The 15,195-nt window shown below is 35.3% G+C and overlaps 1 protein-coding gene across 1 annotated transcript in view; it reads left to right on the plus strand.

Annotated features, from left to right (window-relative positions):
• SLC27A6 (solute carrier family 27 (fatty acid transporter), member 6) overlaps nucleotides 1–15,195 on the plus strand; it is a gene marked incomplete at its 5' end in the record, with an annotated part of 38,359 nt that overhangs the window by 12,568 nt on the left and 10,596 nt on the right. The window contains 2 exon segments of the mRNA XM_009321241.1: nucleotides 65–189; nucleotides 11,210–11,404. Coding sequence (XP_009319516.1) covers nucleotides 65–189; nucleotides 11,210–11,404 — 320 coding nt within the window.

Here is a 15,195-nt window from a genome sequence, read left to right on the forward strand (position 1 = left end):
ATAGCGAACATAAGGTGCCATATAGAGAAAATGCTTCATTTTATTTTCTACTGTTTCCATAAAGGTGCAACCTGTGTGTTAAAAAAGAAGTTCTCAGCTAGTCAGTTTTGGAGTGACTGCAAAAAGTACAATGTGACTGTCATCCAGTACATTGGAGAACTTTGCCGTTACCTTTGCAGCCAGCCAGTGGTAAGTGGAACCAAAATTATGGCTATTCATCTGTAAGTGATATGTACATTTATTGTTCTTAATGTGATTATGTTAAAAGGGAAATAAAACTGTACTGAACCTGTCCCTCTGCCCTTCTTTTTATGTGAGGTTCTTCAAATATTTGGTGATCTGTAGACTCTAAAAAAACAAATAGCTTGAATCAGGAAGATGTTGAAGTATTAAAAGAAAAGATTTCGAGACTAAAAACTTATTCAGTATCATTTGGTGAAAAAATATTATTTCACGGAGTTTCACAATTTAAGTTCAGGAAACCAGGATTACTGTTCAATGTCTTTTCAAAATTTTCAAAACTTTGTTTCTTGGCACATAAGTATATCAGAGGTCTCAAGTTTTGTAGGTCACGTTTTAGCACTGTTTTGGTTTGTGGAATGTGCTTGTTTTGAGACTATCTAAACCATATTTTAAAATTTGGAAGGGGTTTGGTCTAGGTTAGCAGCTCAAAGGAAGAATGCCTTTTGTTCCAATTAGAAAGCTGTTCTAGGCAGCAAAGCTAGTTTTGTTAAAGGGACATTCCTCTCTGAAACTGTGTTAGCCCTAACTTGAAAATACTTCTTTTCCCTTGGCAGTCAGTGGTGTGATGGTCTATCTACATGGTATCAAGTGCGAAGTAGGCTGAACCTGTTGTAATTGCCAAGTATAGCTGACTCAGGTTAATTGAATTAACTCCCAATCTTGCTGTTTTCTGGTATGTTTCTGTATCTACCCATTGACGACAGAGAGACCCAGATGTTTAGGCTAAGCTAAATGCCTAAAATTTGTTGGTATTAATTCAAGATGTATAGAATAATATAGATGGAACAGATATAACCTGTTGCATAGCAAACCCAACTGACTTTCTATCCTCAAGTGCTTGTGCTAAATGTGTTAAAATGAATATGAAACAAATGTTCTTAGTCCAGTATACACTAAAATTCATCTTGCTAATGCTGGCAACTTCCATCCATGTATGAGCTGAAGGTTGTCCTATTGTGTTTCAATAATAAATCCTAAATGTTACATCATACGTTATCTTACTTGGTTAAGCATTTTAATAAATGACTTTACACAGTTACTTATGATCATAAACCACTTAGTTTGAATATTGAATAAAAATAAATAACAGCTTCCAAGCACCTGTATAACATTACGCAAAAAGAACTGTATCCTCTTCAAATTTAACAAAATGTTTAGGAGAACACAAAGAGATTTGTGAAAATGTACAGAAGTTGGATGCAATGCAGCTTTTGTCTCTTTGAACATTCTCCCTTTGCCTCTATCATAATTTCAATTGTGATTTCAAAAAAATAATCAGTGGTTCATATCCTTTTCAGTGAATTTTATTGAAATTATTCATCTCTTAGGAAATGTTGCCAATAATTCAAATTAATTAATCTGAAAATTCTTTTCTAATCCAAGTCCTCATTTTATGATTTTCCAGAATAACCTCCTCCTTAAGCAGCATTCTAATACTTCGAAGAGAATACAAATCAGTCTTGTTTTCCAGCAGAATAACAATTTGCATTAATATCTCAAGTTGCTGACCAAAGAATGGAAAAGGTCGGTGTTCATAAGGCAGTGGATTTTTTTTTCTCCTGAAAATTTTCAGAAGTATGATTAAGTAATGTAGCAGTAGGTCATAGATCCTACAGCACTATCCATGCATGCCTCAGCGAACAAAATGTTCTTGAATTGGAGGGCATGGCTGATGTCCTGGTGATCACCACTGGCTGTGATGTGAAACCAAAATAGCGATACCTTTCTTTCTCTGTTTCTTTTTTTTTGGTGGTGGTGGGGGGGGGTTGTTTGGTTGGTCTTTAACTTTATCATAAAATAAACAAAAAGCTACAGGATAACAAAAAATCAAGTTAGAGACCATAAGGAAAATCAAAACATGTGAAGGGCCTAGCTTTTATGAATTGTGATTTTTCTTCATTGTAGGCTAACATTGTTTCCCCAAAGTCATCTCCTTTCTCTCCAACACTTCCCAACTTTTTTGCAGCCTCAGATACTAATTGTTCCCCTTTTCTGTCCTTTAACTGTTAGAGCATGGCATTTTGTTTTACTCATTTTATCCTGTTCAGTATTTTAAAGCAAGAATGATAGATTAATATACGTCATTTTCTAAAACAAACTCTCTCATTTTCAAATCCTTACCAAGCCATTGTAAAGTTAAAGGAGTTTTAAATTTTGCAAATAAAGTTATTGATACCATAATTTACTATTTATATACTATATTATGTATTTATACCATCATTAACTATTCATTAACTATATAACTATTCTATTTATTAATTTATGTGCATACTTTCTAGGAGCTGGCATGTCTAAACTCTTTGCTCTGTGAGGCTATGGGGTTTTTTTGGTTTTGGGTTTTTTTGCTAGTTGACTAAAGAGAAACCAAATGTACCTATCAAGAAAAATTAAAATTATAAAATGAATCAGTTTGACAGCTAGGTACTGGAAGAAAGATAGTAAGTATGTGTCATGTTAAAACTGGAAGAGAAACATGTTCACACAAATAAGTGGAAGGATTTTAAATATGTTATGCAATCCATTATTATTTTTCAAGTAGTGAAATAATTCGCCAAGTTGTTATCTCTCAAAGTTTCATTAACTTAGAAGCACTGTATATACTGGCAGCATGAGAAAGATACAGCTAATACAAGTTTTAAAGCTCTCTGAGGATATGTGGGCAGTGTTCTCAAGGCTTACTATAAAGCCCTTCTAATGAACATAAGATAATTGCTATGGTTTTAATCTAAGTGCTTTATTTGTTTCTTTAACACTAAATTTGGAATAAATGGTATATTTCTAACAGTTGGAGGCCACAGTGTGGCCTCTTATTTCCTAGATTTTGAACAGAACTTTTGGCAAGTCTCTGTGGTAGCATATAGACTCTTGGCTTAGCTTTACTTATTAGTTTTGTCTTGTATGATCTTTCTGCCTCCCACTCACATCTGCAACAGCTCTTGAAGACTCTTTTGCAGTAGAATTCTTCTGAAACCTGTTCTGCATCCAGTTTGGTTTAGTAACATGTTGTCTGGAAAGAACATTTGTTAGAAAAGGAAGTTGTCTTTTTTCCTGAAGTGCAAGTACAAAGACCTTGCATTATGTGACATTCATAGATTTTGCTGGGCTTCTAAACAAGTGAGTAATCCTCATGCCAACCCTCTTCCAAGCTCTTTTTCTGCAGTCTTTTGATCATAGTGAAAGTATAAGAGCCAGCATTGATGGCTAGTAGCCATCAGTAGCTACAAAATGGATCCTGCTCTAAGATACTAGCATGACTACTCCAGTGAAAGAGAATATTCAGCAAATTAATAACTTGGTCTTGCTGGCTAACATTGCTCAAAGTCTCTGTTAACAGTGATCTATGAAATTTCAGAAGTATGGCATAGCATAGCTCCCCATTTTCTCTTTAAGCAAAGGCCTTGGAAATACTTCTCTTCTAATCTGTGGATATATTTTCCTTAGAGAGTTGCAACACATTTAACATTTAAAGTGTACACAAAATCTTCCTAATGCACTTGCAGATTTATTTCATGTTTGAAGTAATGAGCTATTTAAATAATACATTGCATCCTGAAGCTTTTGGAAACATATGAATGGTAATGCAGCATCTCTTTCCTGCTTTTCTGTAAAGGAGACCTGAATCCTGAAGTGGTTTAGAAACAGAGGCTAGAAATCAGTTTTCTTGATCATTATGTCCTGTCTTCTACTCTCATAAGCTGTCATACATTATGACATTAATTGTATGATTTATGATACCTTGCATAAACTTGGTAAGATCTCTATTAAAACCAGAGATCACTTCTACTTGTATTCAAAGTCTGTTTCACAATTAATTATATCATTGCTTAGAAATTTTCTTTCAGTATCTGTCCTGTTTTATGTCCATTTGGTATTGAGCCAATGTTATCCTTTGGCATCAGTAACATTTGCTATTTTCTTGGGATTACCTCAAGTGTATAAGACCATGTATATCAGCTTTCAGACTTTATTTTGTTAAGCTGAAGCAAGCCGAGCTCTCTACTAGATCCAGTTTGGCCAAGGTTTCTCTGGGTGGGATTAAGCTCTCTGAAGTGACTTTAGAAAAGATGCCTAAGGATTTATTTTATTAAAACTCTTCTGTGTTAGAACAATAGTAATTTAGAAGGAGAAAACAAGGAAGTCGATGCTGCTGGGATAAGCAAACAGAATGAACACTTCTTTCCCTGCTGTTGACTCAAGTGTTGTGGGAAGGGGTGTATGAATGGGGTTTATGTATGTTGGATAGCACTGTCTCCCACCTAGAAACAGGTTTCTTTGAAGGAAGGGAATTGGATGGCCAGGTAGGGAAGGAAAAATGAATCAGCAGGCACTTCTCTACAATGCAGGTTTTACTTGACATCACATTTTATTCCCCATTAAAGTTTAGCTCAATTTATGTTCAGTACTGGAAATTGTTCTTTCGCTTATCATTAAAATGTGGAGTGGAAATTTGTCAAGCCCTTTGCACGTTTTCAGCATAAACATTTTATTAAATACCCCAAAGCAATAATGTGTCACAGTTACAGACAACCACATCTGTACCTTCCATTTGAAGTCTCTGAATAATCTCTATATGTCATTACAATTTTATTTACTGGGGGGCATTTTGCAATTTATTTATTCTTCTAGTAACCTGTGTTTTTTTTTTTAAATCTGCGAACACTTGTGTATGTTTTAAGCAGAACATCATTCTTAATCCAGGATGTTACTGATTTACTACAGTAAATTATTAACAATGCCTAAAAGGAGAATTGAACACTGTTTGTACATGCAGTTAGAGAAAATAGAATTTTTAGGCTAAGAACACATTCAGGACATCTGAAGTAAAGCTTAGAAATGGACCTGGGATTTGGAAGCTTGTATTTTTTCCCTCCAGACTATATCAGTTGATCTAATAAAAAATATACTGTATCTCACAACAAACTTTGTCTGTGCTTTAAACTGCCATGACTACAACAGTGTTATTTTTTAAAAGCAGGTTTAAAAGCAGATTATAATCCAGTCCAATTTCGTAACTGCCTTCTGATATTGAAATGTACTGGCATACCTCTCTTGGACTCCACCCACACGATGATTCTGTGTCTGTTTTCTCATTCTTCCCACTAATAATGGTAAAGGTTTTCAGGTTTTGTTCCTGAAAAAGTCTTCTGTAATGTTCATAGAGTTTCTTTGGCCTTAGGAAGCATTGGTTTTCCATACCCAAAACAGCACTAAAGGCTAGTTGCGATGTCAGCTACTGGTTCTAGCATGATAGCTCAAGACTTACCCGAGTCTTTAAGAGGTCATATAACTTGACCAATTTTCTTCCTTCCAGCTTCTTTTCCTAGATACTCATCTTTTGGGTTAAACTAGTGGAGTCATGCAGAAAATAGTGAAGCCTAGAAATCACAATCATACTTTTACAAAGGGAAGCTTCATATTGCTCACAGAATAATGAGCACAAGAAATAATCTGTGCATGCTTTAATTGTCTGAATTGACCTTTGGAAAGTTTTGTGTAATTTGTTTTGACTTGTGGGCTCCTAGGGCAATCACCAAAAATACAATGATCTACTTCATATTACTGGGTGGAACACAGACAAAAGTGCCTTTGTTTTGTTGGTAGATATTTTCTGAGGAAATAGAAGTACAGCTAAAGAAAACACTTCCTATTAGAACAGCTAAAGGAAGAAAATTCCTGTTAGAATCGAATCCTATTAGATTATCAGAAGATCGATTAATGAAAGTGTGGTGAGAGTGAGCTATGCTACATAGCAAACAACTAGTTCCTGAAGTGGAAGGATGTGTCCTGTTCCTAGAATTCCTGTTGCTTTCTTATGGTGCATCTCTTCAGTAACCTTCCTGTTTTCTTTTACTTGTATTTTTAAATTGGGGTATGTATTTTGCTCAAAAAATCCAGTTGCAATTTATAACTAGGCATTACTGAAAAGGGAATGTAAGCATGCATCTTGAAGAATTTATTACATCTGTCATCATAATGACAGTAGGTTATCTCTCATCTTACAGTCTCTCTACCAACTACCTGATGCCACTTTTTTCAGGGCTAATGTGTCAATAGAAAACTGGTGAATGTGTTGTTACACACGTTCCTTGTAAATACATGAGTGTAAATCCTGTGTGGTCTGTCCATCATATTTTCTACTTAACAGATGTTTGCATTTCTCACGCCCTGAGATTGCTTTTAGTTTCAAGGCCATAATACGGGAAACATTTCGTGCCTCCTTTGCTTGAAGTTGTCTTTGCTTCTCTCCATTTGGCTTTTCCTGCTGCAGAAATGGTAAAAGTAGGACAATTAACCTGTTTTTTTGTATTCTTTTACAGCAACTGCTAAGTACATTTTTATATAGCTGCAGTCATGAATCCTTCCCACACCAATTAATACACTTTTGATGGCGCTTTAAAAGGCATTTGTTTTATCAACAACTTAATCATGTAGATAGTCCACATAGTTTACAAAGAACACTTAAGGAGGAAAGACTGGCAGATGAAAAATCCCAGGTATGTGGTATTTAGTGTAATAGGCAGATCTTGACTTGTCATTTAATTACTATACAAATGAAACAAGCACTCAAAATGGAGAAATAGTGTGTCAGAAACTGATTTATGATGTACACAGATATATGGTACATGGTTCAAAGATCTTAGCAGAATGAACTGAAGAACAGTCCAGGTGTAAGGTAAGAACAGTTCTTGCTTATTAATGCTTCAAAAAGGCATTGAAAAAAATGTTTCACCTTTACTGTTAGAAATAAGTGGATGTAGACTTAATACCCATTTTATTTCAGAATCACTCTGTAAGAAAAGAAAATCACAGTGCAGGAAAATAAATAAATATACATTTTTTAAAATCTTGGAAAGATGTTCTAACATTCTGTTGTTCTAAAATATGTCTTCCTAATTATCTGTAGAGAACTATTAATCACATTCAGAAACACAAAGCATGAGCACATTATCACAGGACACACATTATTTGAACTTATTTGTGATACTTGACCAGGGCAAGGCACTGAGTCCTTCGTAAATGAGATATTGTGAGGAAATACAGCTTTTAGTGAAGGAAGCGTTAACTACTTAGTAGTTAACTACATAGTACTAACGTACTATGCTGTTGCAGCAGGCTAAGAATACACATGCAGACAATGGCTGCATACCATCTGTTGCACAGTAACCTGCTGACATGCAGGTTCAGGTGTCAAGAATGGCACAGGGATAGCACAGCTTTATCTCCCAGAAGAGATGTGTACTAGGTGACTCCTTGGAATTCCTCCTACTCCTATAATTCTATCTACTGTTCTGAAGGGAAGCTAGTTGATGAAATGCCGTCTGAATATGGCAGAAATTCAAAGCATGACTGTTTGGTGCCATAGTCTGTTTAAAGCGTAAGTTCCTGCACATTTAATTTATTTTAATTTTCATACATTAGGACATCCTAAGTGTGCATCACTCAACCATGTTTCTAGAATTTATTGGAATTGTCATCCCTTTTCCTTCCCTTCTCTTATTTATTGCATTTTACTTACTGCGTAAGTTTTCGGCCACTGTGCCCATGGGTACCAACATGCCTTGCCCTAGAGCTGGACTCTGGCAGTGATCTGGACAATAATACAGATGATGAATACATAGATTGAGTCATGAAAAAGATGTTAAAATGGCTAACTCCATTAGTTAAAATGGTTCACTTTCCATTGAAAGTTAGTTACATGTAAAGCTAACATGAATTAATGTCATATATTAGTTATACAAAAGTTTAGGTAAAAATATGCAAAAAATAGCTATATGAATTTACGTACATGTAAAACTAACGTGAATTATCACTGTTTAAAATTTCCCTCATGTTAATGATTCTCTTCATACTTACTAACCTGCTGGGAGATTAAATTACATGTAGTTTCCATTCTTACAGTTGAAAGGGTGCGAAATGCATGACAGTTTTAATGCCTTTTCCCCAGAAAGCCCTGCAGTACTCTTCAGGGAGTCTTGTATCAACAGATGGGTACAGGTACAACTGTGATGGACCTGACTAAATCACAAATACGGCAGTTGCAGCAAGGCAGTCTAACAGAAAATTTACCTTAGTTGTGAAGTAGTGAATTACTGCCCTCTCTTTTAAGAAAATTTGCTTTCTGCGATCAGTTCCTGATGACATCATACACCTTCTTTGTATTTTTGCAAAAGGACTGAATGCCTTAAGAGAATACTACTTAAAGTGAGATAGCCATGCATTGTATTCTTGATAGGTGTTAACATTGCAAGCACAGTAGAATGCTGACCTGTCAGGTTTACTCTGTGTCTTTTCCACTAGAGAAACAACATTGTGCTGTAGTAATATAAACCAGACAAAATAACATGAGGAATTGAAGGTATTGAAGTAACCACACTTATAAATGATGCTGTATTTATCCTTTTGGAAAAAATACATAATCCATGTAGGCCATTGTTTTCTAGTTCATCCTAGTTTGTGTCTTTTCAGCAAACAGCCATCAATGCTTTTATTTTTCTTAAAGTATAAATCATAGAAGCAAACTCACCTGCTTATTAACTTGGTCTCTAGAGATTTTGAATGTTCCTAGCCTGATGAATGACCCACTTAATTAGTGTGTGTATATATGCACACATTATTTGTCTCTTCTGTTCATTGTGGAACAAAGAATTTCTGTGGAAGAATCTCTTGTGCTATTTTTCATATCTTAGCAGAGGCAGTACATTTGAATGATTCAGTGGTGTCAGCAAGGGGTAACTGCAGTTCAGTTACTGACACGTTAATTTGGTTTAGCAATGAAACTAAGGAAAATACCCACTTGGAAAAGTTTTAAGTTGAGCTGACTGGGGTATTCTAAAGATGGTGGACAATTTTTCGGGGGGGGGGGGGGGGGGGGGAGGGCAGGGAATATTTAAGTTAAAAGCTTTCCTGGCAAAGTTCAAAGTAGCACTGAAACACTTCCTCTTAAAAAAAGGAATACTTTTGTTGTTCGTTGACAGTATAATGATTTTGAGTGTGTGATATAACAGACCTCATTATTTCAGCTATATGAAAATCTACACTGTTGCATTTGATATTGCATGTGAAGTTGAAAAAACAAACCACTCCAAAAATTACATCTGTGGGCAATTTTTTTAGACCCTTTGTTCCAGGCTATGTCCATGGTCAGTTTCATTGTACTATGTAATGCAGCACTTGTTAATAATGATTTAGCGTGAACGCAGTGAAGTATGTGCTTTTGTGTTTAGAAATGACATTTGCATCTAAAGTAATGTAAGAGAGGAGAAGGGAAAAGGGAAGAACTGGGTTGTAAAAACAGAATGGTTAGTGACCGAGGAAGGCTGGTGAGTGATGTAGTTTTGAGGTAAAATAGCAGGAAAATGCCTCGGATTGTAATCTGCCAAGAGCTATCTGCATCTAGCGAAATAGGTGAGTTCCTTGCTGAATAATTCAAGAGGACTTAATTTCCAGAAGAAAGACTCTGAAGCTCAATAAAGGAATTTTTTATCTTTCTAGAGAGTTACTGGTTTTGAAAAGGGAAGAAAAAAACGTGGTCAGTCTTTGTGATTTAGAGGAGGAACTTAAAATTTCACTGTGCTTGCAGTTTTTGTTACAGAAGTGAGAATTCATGATCCTCATGAAAAATTGAATTTGGCCAAGACATAAGCCTCTGAGGAATACTGCTGTCTGTGTACTCAGTAGGAGCTTCACTGTTTTTAACATCCACAATATTTGAAGATTCTTGTTTCAGTCAGCTGACCAGATCTCTTCACAGAAATAATTTGCTGTGCTTTTATGCCAGATTAAAGGTGCTAAAATGGATTTTCACTCTGAAGATATACCAAATTCATATTGGATTAGAGTTGGGAGAGGAAAAGGAAACTAGAATAGAAGAACAGAAAATGGGGACTATCTACTTAATTTAGCATAGGTATGTGGATGTGTGTATATGTATATACACACACACATACATATAAAGAGTGTGAATACGTGCATATATGTGCATATGTATATAGAGAGGTGTTTGTATACATTTGTGTAAGTGTACATATATAGAGGTATATACAGACTGTGTTGCAGTACCAGAGTGCTATGCAGTTCTAAAGGTATGTGGTAACAAACTGTACCTCTATCTATTTTGTGCTGTCTCACTTCTAGGGCATTCTGTATTGCCACCTGCAATGAATTAAAAGGGAGTCTTCTATTAAAATAGGTGAAATTAAAAAAAAAAAAAAAAAACAACAAACCCACAACATTTTAGATCTTTTGCCTTCTGATTCTTCAACTTCAATCTGTATTTTAAAGGTGCTCCATGCAATCTCAAGGTTTGGGAATGTATTCATAAAATTAGAGAGTCTCACTGAACTGGATGAACATGTACTATTGTGTTTCTTGTAATAAAACATGGGAGTTGGCAACAGTAAAGACTTAAGACCACCAAGAAATAATGTATTCCAAGTAACCTTGAAGAAAACCTTGCAAGTCTTAATATTGAAAGAAATACAGAAGATGACTCATACGAAATGTGTGGGAATGAACAGATATTACAAGTGTAAGAAATCTCATTGTTTCTTATAATCAGTCTGAAGACACAAGAAACTAACTATAAATCTCTGCTGACTTTAATCCCTTGACAGAAATAATTCCTGCCTTTCTCTGTTCTTCCCAGTTTTCTAATTCCTCTGAGAGGAAACAGACTGAGACGATACAACTTCTAAAATATGGAAGCATTTATATAAATTATTGTAGCCATTATTCAGGAAATAATTTGCTTGTGGAACAAGATAATAGGTTTTTGATTGCAGTTTGCTACATTGTAGCCGTAGGTGAGCTATGCCAGCTTTCTTTCTTAATTGTTGTTTTTCTCTTTTTTGTTGTTGTTTATACTTGATGTATTTAAAGAAGGTACATTTTCCCCACAATTTATGCAACAATCAAATGCGGTTATCAGTATATTATATTTTAAATTATTTTTTTCTTTTTTTAACAGAAGGAAGGAGAGAAAAATCACAAAGTCCGACTAGCAGTTGGAAATGGAGTAAGAAATGATGTATGGAGAGAATTTTTAGACAGATTTGGTGCTGTTAAGATCTGTGAGTTTTACGGCGCTACTGAAGGAAACATTTGTTTCATGAACCACACAGGAAAAATTGGATCTGTTGGACGCACCAATTTCTTTTATAAGGTGATTATTTATTTACATTGTACTTTGTAAAAGGGAATGCTGAAGGTAAATGTGTTTCTCAGTTTGACCACAGGACATGGGGCTGCAGTCATAAGTCCAAGGTAAGTTTTCTAACTTAGTTATTGCAAGTTTAATTGAGCCTCTGTAAAATCCTGGCTGCCAAAGTATTGCAGATAGTGCTTAGCACCCAACCCAGTTATACTTTCAGCAGTAACACTTAGATTTTTCTTTAAGTTCATAAGAGTCAGAAAGGCCTTGCCTCTCTTCTGACAGTTTTGAGTAGGTTCCAAGTATCATTTCAAATCTCTACTGTATTAAAGGACAAAAGAGGAAGTTGGATTTGTTTTAATACCTATGAAATCATCATCTGTGAAATAAACATACAAGTGTCCTGTTCTGACTTAGTGTTCTACAGATTATATTTAGAGCTGTTTTAAAAGAGTATATTTATATTGCACATTACTATGTAAATATTTGGCATAAATGGGAATTAATAGTAATTAAAATAAAGTAACACATAGGCAGATACAACTTTAAGAGATATTTTATACCTAGGTGCAATTAAACATATATAACTCAATTGAACTACTCTACATCTGGTCTGTATCATTATTCAGAAATGTCAAAGATAATACAATACAAATATAATCACTGTTGAATAATTGTGACAGATAATACTTGCCAAGGATATTAATTTCAAAATTCTATGCCCCTTCATCTACCAAGTCTGCTGTATTTATTTGGTTTGTTCTAGGTTACTAAAACTAGAAAAAACAAACATTTTTTTTTCACTGCTTATTTGACAGTCTCTTTTGTATTTCATCAGCTTTGACAATGGAAGTTATATGTCTTGGGGAAGAGGAATACATATTGTTTATATCAAACATGGTGGCTTTTAATGTATCCTTCTGAGTAAATGAAGAAGAATTTATTTCCACTTAAAATTCACAGATAGATTTTTCCCTTTGGGTCCTATTAATGCCATCTCTTAAATGGTTTGAGACGTCAGTAAGTAACATGTGTCCCAAGCTTTAGCTAATAATATGAAAGATTATTTAGCAAGGCTTTGTAGCAAGGAGAATAGATATTTAACATTATGCTGTTATTTACGCCAATTTTTACTCTTCTTGAAATAAATAGGACTACACACGTTGCCTAGAATGTGCAAATTAACTGAGATACCTATCTATACTGGGATACCTATCTATCTGTACAAATCCTGCTGACTTAAGTGGCATTTGTGCTCCTGAGGAGAACTGATAGTAAAATGTCCTGACAAAACTTTTTTTCAGGGGAAGATGTAAAAATATTGTTTGGAAATAAATCAGAAGTATCTTCTGATGATGTGCAAATAGGTTTCTAGGCAGCATATGTTCCAGGGTCCACAACTTCAAAAAAAAATTATCATCACCGCAGACTACTTCGCAACTTGGGGCCAGAGGAATTCTTCCCTTCTGGGATAGGAACCCAGACTGCAGGGAGGAACCTGGAAACACTCAGAAAAACACCACAAGAGCTAGTGTGTTTTTCAGAAACTGTTGAGGGCTCAGGAATTTAAGCAGACCGACTCTGCTGATTCTCTGTTCTACATGACTGGTGCTCTGTAGTATGCATGGTGCTGATGGATGTCTCTATAAGGGTACAGATCCACAACAGGAAATCAGGAATCTGGAATTTAGGGAGTCGTAGATGAACCAGGAACCTTACAGCTGATGTTAATTTTTGTTTCAGACTCTTCTAAGCCACATGCTTCAATTATTTTAAACCTTTTTTTTTTTTTTTCAATCTTACGAAATTTTGCATTTGTTTCCAACCTGAGCAAACTTGTTTTCAGTGTTTCAGAACTTTTGACAGAGTTTTGTCATAAGTCATTAACCTTTTGGAAATACCATGTAAAGGTTACAGCAAATAAAGGATTAGACTTGAAACTACCTATTTATTGATTTAATTATCTGTATTTTTAAACAAGTAGTGTGGGGGGTTTGCATGTATTAATAGTGGCACTTCATATGTTGATAACATATGTTGTTAGTGTTTCCAAAAGGAAGATTAGTATTTTGGGGTTTTTTGCACATGAAACATGCTACTTTTTCCTCTTTAATGATTGGACTTATGATTTGAGTTAGTCACTGCAGATTAGGAGAAAAAATAGCTCATGCAAACTGCAATTAAAAAATAAATGCAGTTCTAACTGAATACTTGATCTCACTAGACATCTTTTCTATAATTTATATACTATTCCAAGTTGGAACTGTTATGGTCTATGGAAACATCAGTATAGTCTGCTAAGATAATTATGGATTGTCCCCTTGGTTACTATATTCATACTCAGTATGAATATAGAAAGACCATAAGATATTTTATGAAGTGGAATAAGTCATTCATTCCATTTGGCTTGGCTTGAAATCAATTTTGTTCTGTCTTTTTCAATACTCTTTTTTCCCTAGAAATAAATCTACAGTAAGTCTTCAGTTATTTCCATAGTTTCTGTCATAAGGAAAGTAGCTAAAGCACATTATTTGTGAGCAGACTCAATATTTAGCTACTACCATTCTCCAAGGGGCTTGAGGTGTATTAGCTCCCAGCCCTTCCCCCAATGTATATACATTTGGCATTCTATGACTGTAGAGCTTGAGGGAAGAATGAAGGTTGTCACTGAAAACCAGATTCAGTGCAGAGACAAACTACCTCACCTTGGTTACACAGGCATGGTATGTCTAGCCAGGTCAGTGGGTGGATTATATGACGCATTTTATCTGGAAATAGAACGGCCCCAAATCTCTTCCAAATCAAGGTTTCAGAGTCTACTCCAAAGCTCCATCAGGAGGTTTTTCATAAGTGATATGCTTTGATCCAGAGCATTTATGGTTGTGTGACATACATGGTCTCTCTCTCTCTCTGAAAGAATTTGTGTCAGTGGAACAACATGGCATATTAACAATATTACAGTAGTTACATGTCTCAAATTAACAGTTCTGCAATCTGTTAACTACTGGGGCTCTGCTTCTGTCACCAATGCAGTTCCTCTGGATGGCAGTTCCTTCAGTCTGCTTCATGACACTTGTTTGGAGGAGCAGCTAGCTTCCTCATGTGCTGAAGCAGAGTAGTTTTGACATGAACAAGGGCTTAGGTACAGTACAGTTTCAGAAAAGTCTAGAAGAGGTTAAGAGAGAGAAGGAATGTTGAAAATATCATGAGACATACTTTTTAGTGGATTTTTTTTTTAAAGGTACATGTTTAAACAAATACTTAAGTTCGGGGACCTTTTATGTGTGTTTTTGATTACTCTGCAATCTGTGAGTATTGTGACACAACTAACTATGTATTTTAATGCCATATATAAATTCCTTTCGACTTCATTCAGGCATTTGTTGGTTTTTTTTAAATACATTTTACAGGTTACAGATTATTAAACAATGCATTCTGAAGTGTAGCTGTGGTGTAATATGTTAAGGAGAGCAGCTTTATTTCTGATTTGCTGACCCATGAATGATCTGAAGTTGGAAGGGGAGACTGTCTCCTGCTGGAAAGCAGAGAATGGCACAGACAAGGCCCAGCCATCCAATTCCTAATTATTTTTGTTTCTTCAAAGAAATGCTACAACAACTTCTGAAACATTATTCTCTTGACACATGGGACGATATGAGGAGATACCCTTAGACATACTCTCTAGGGCTTTCCTAAACACCTATTTCTTAAACTAGGAATAGAAAGAAAGAGAACTGAGAAAGAGGAAAAGAGGCTTGTGTGTTCATGTATGTGATACAGTAACGGAGAGGGGAGAAACTTAC

Source organism: Pygoscelis adeliae, unplaced genomic scaffold (genome assembly GCF_000699105.1).
Source record: "Pygoscelis adeliae isolate BGI_AS28 unplaced genomic scaffold, ASM69910v1 Scaffold73, whole genome shotgun sequence".
Taxonomy (NCBI): domain Eukaryota; kingdom Metazoa; phylum Chordata; class Aves; order Sphenisciformes; family Spheniscidae; genus Pygoscelis; species Pygoscelis adeliae.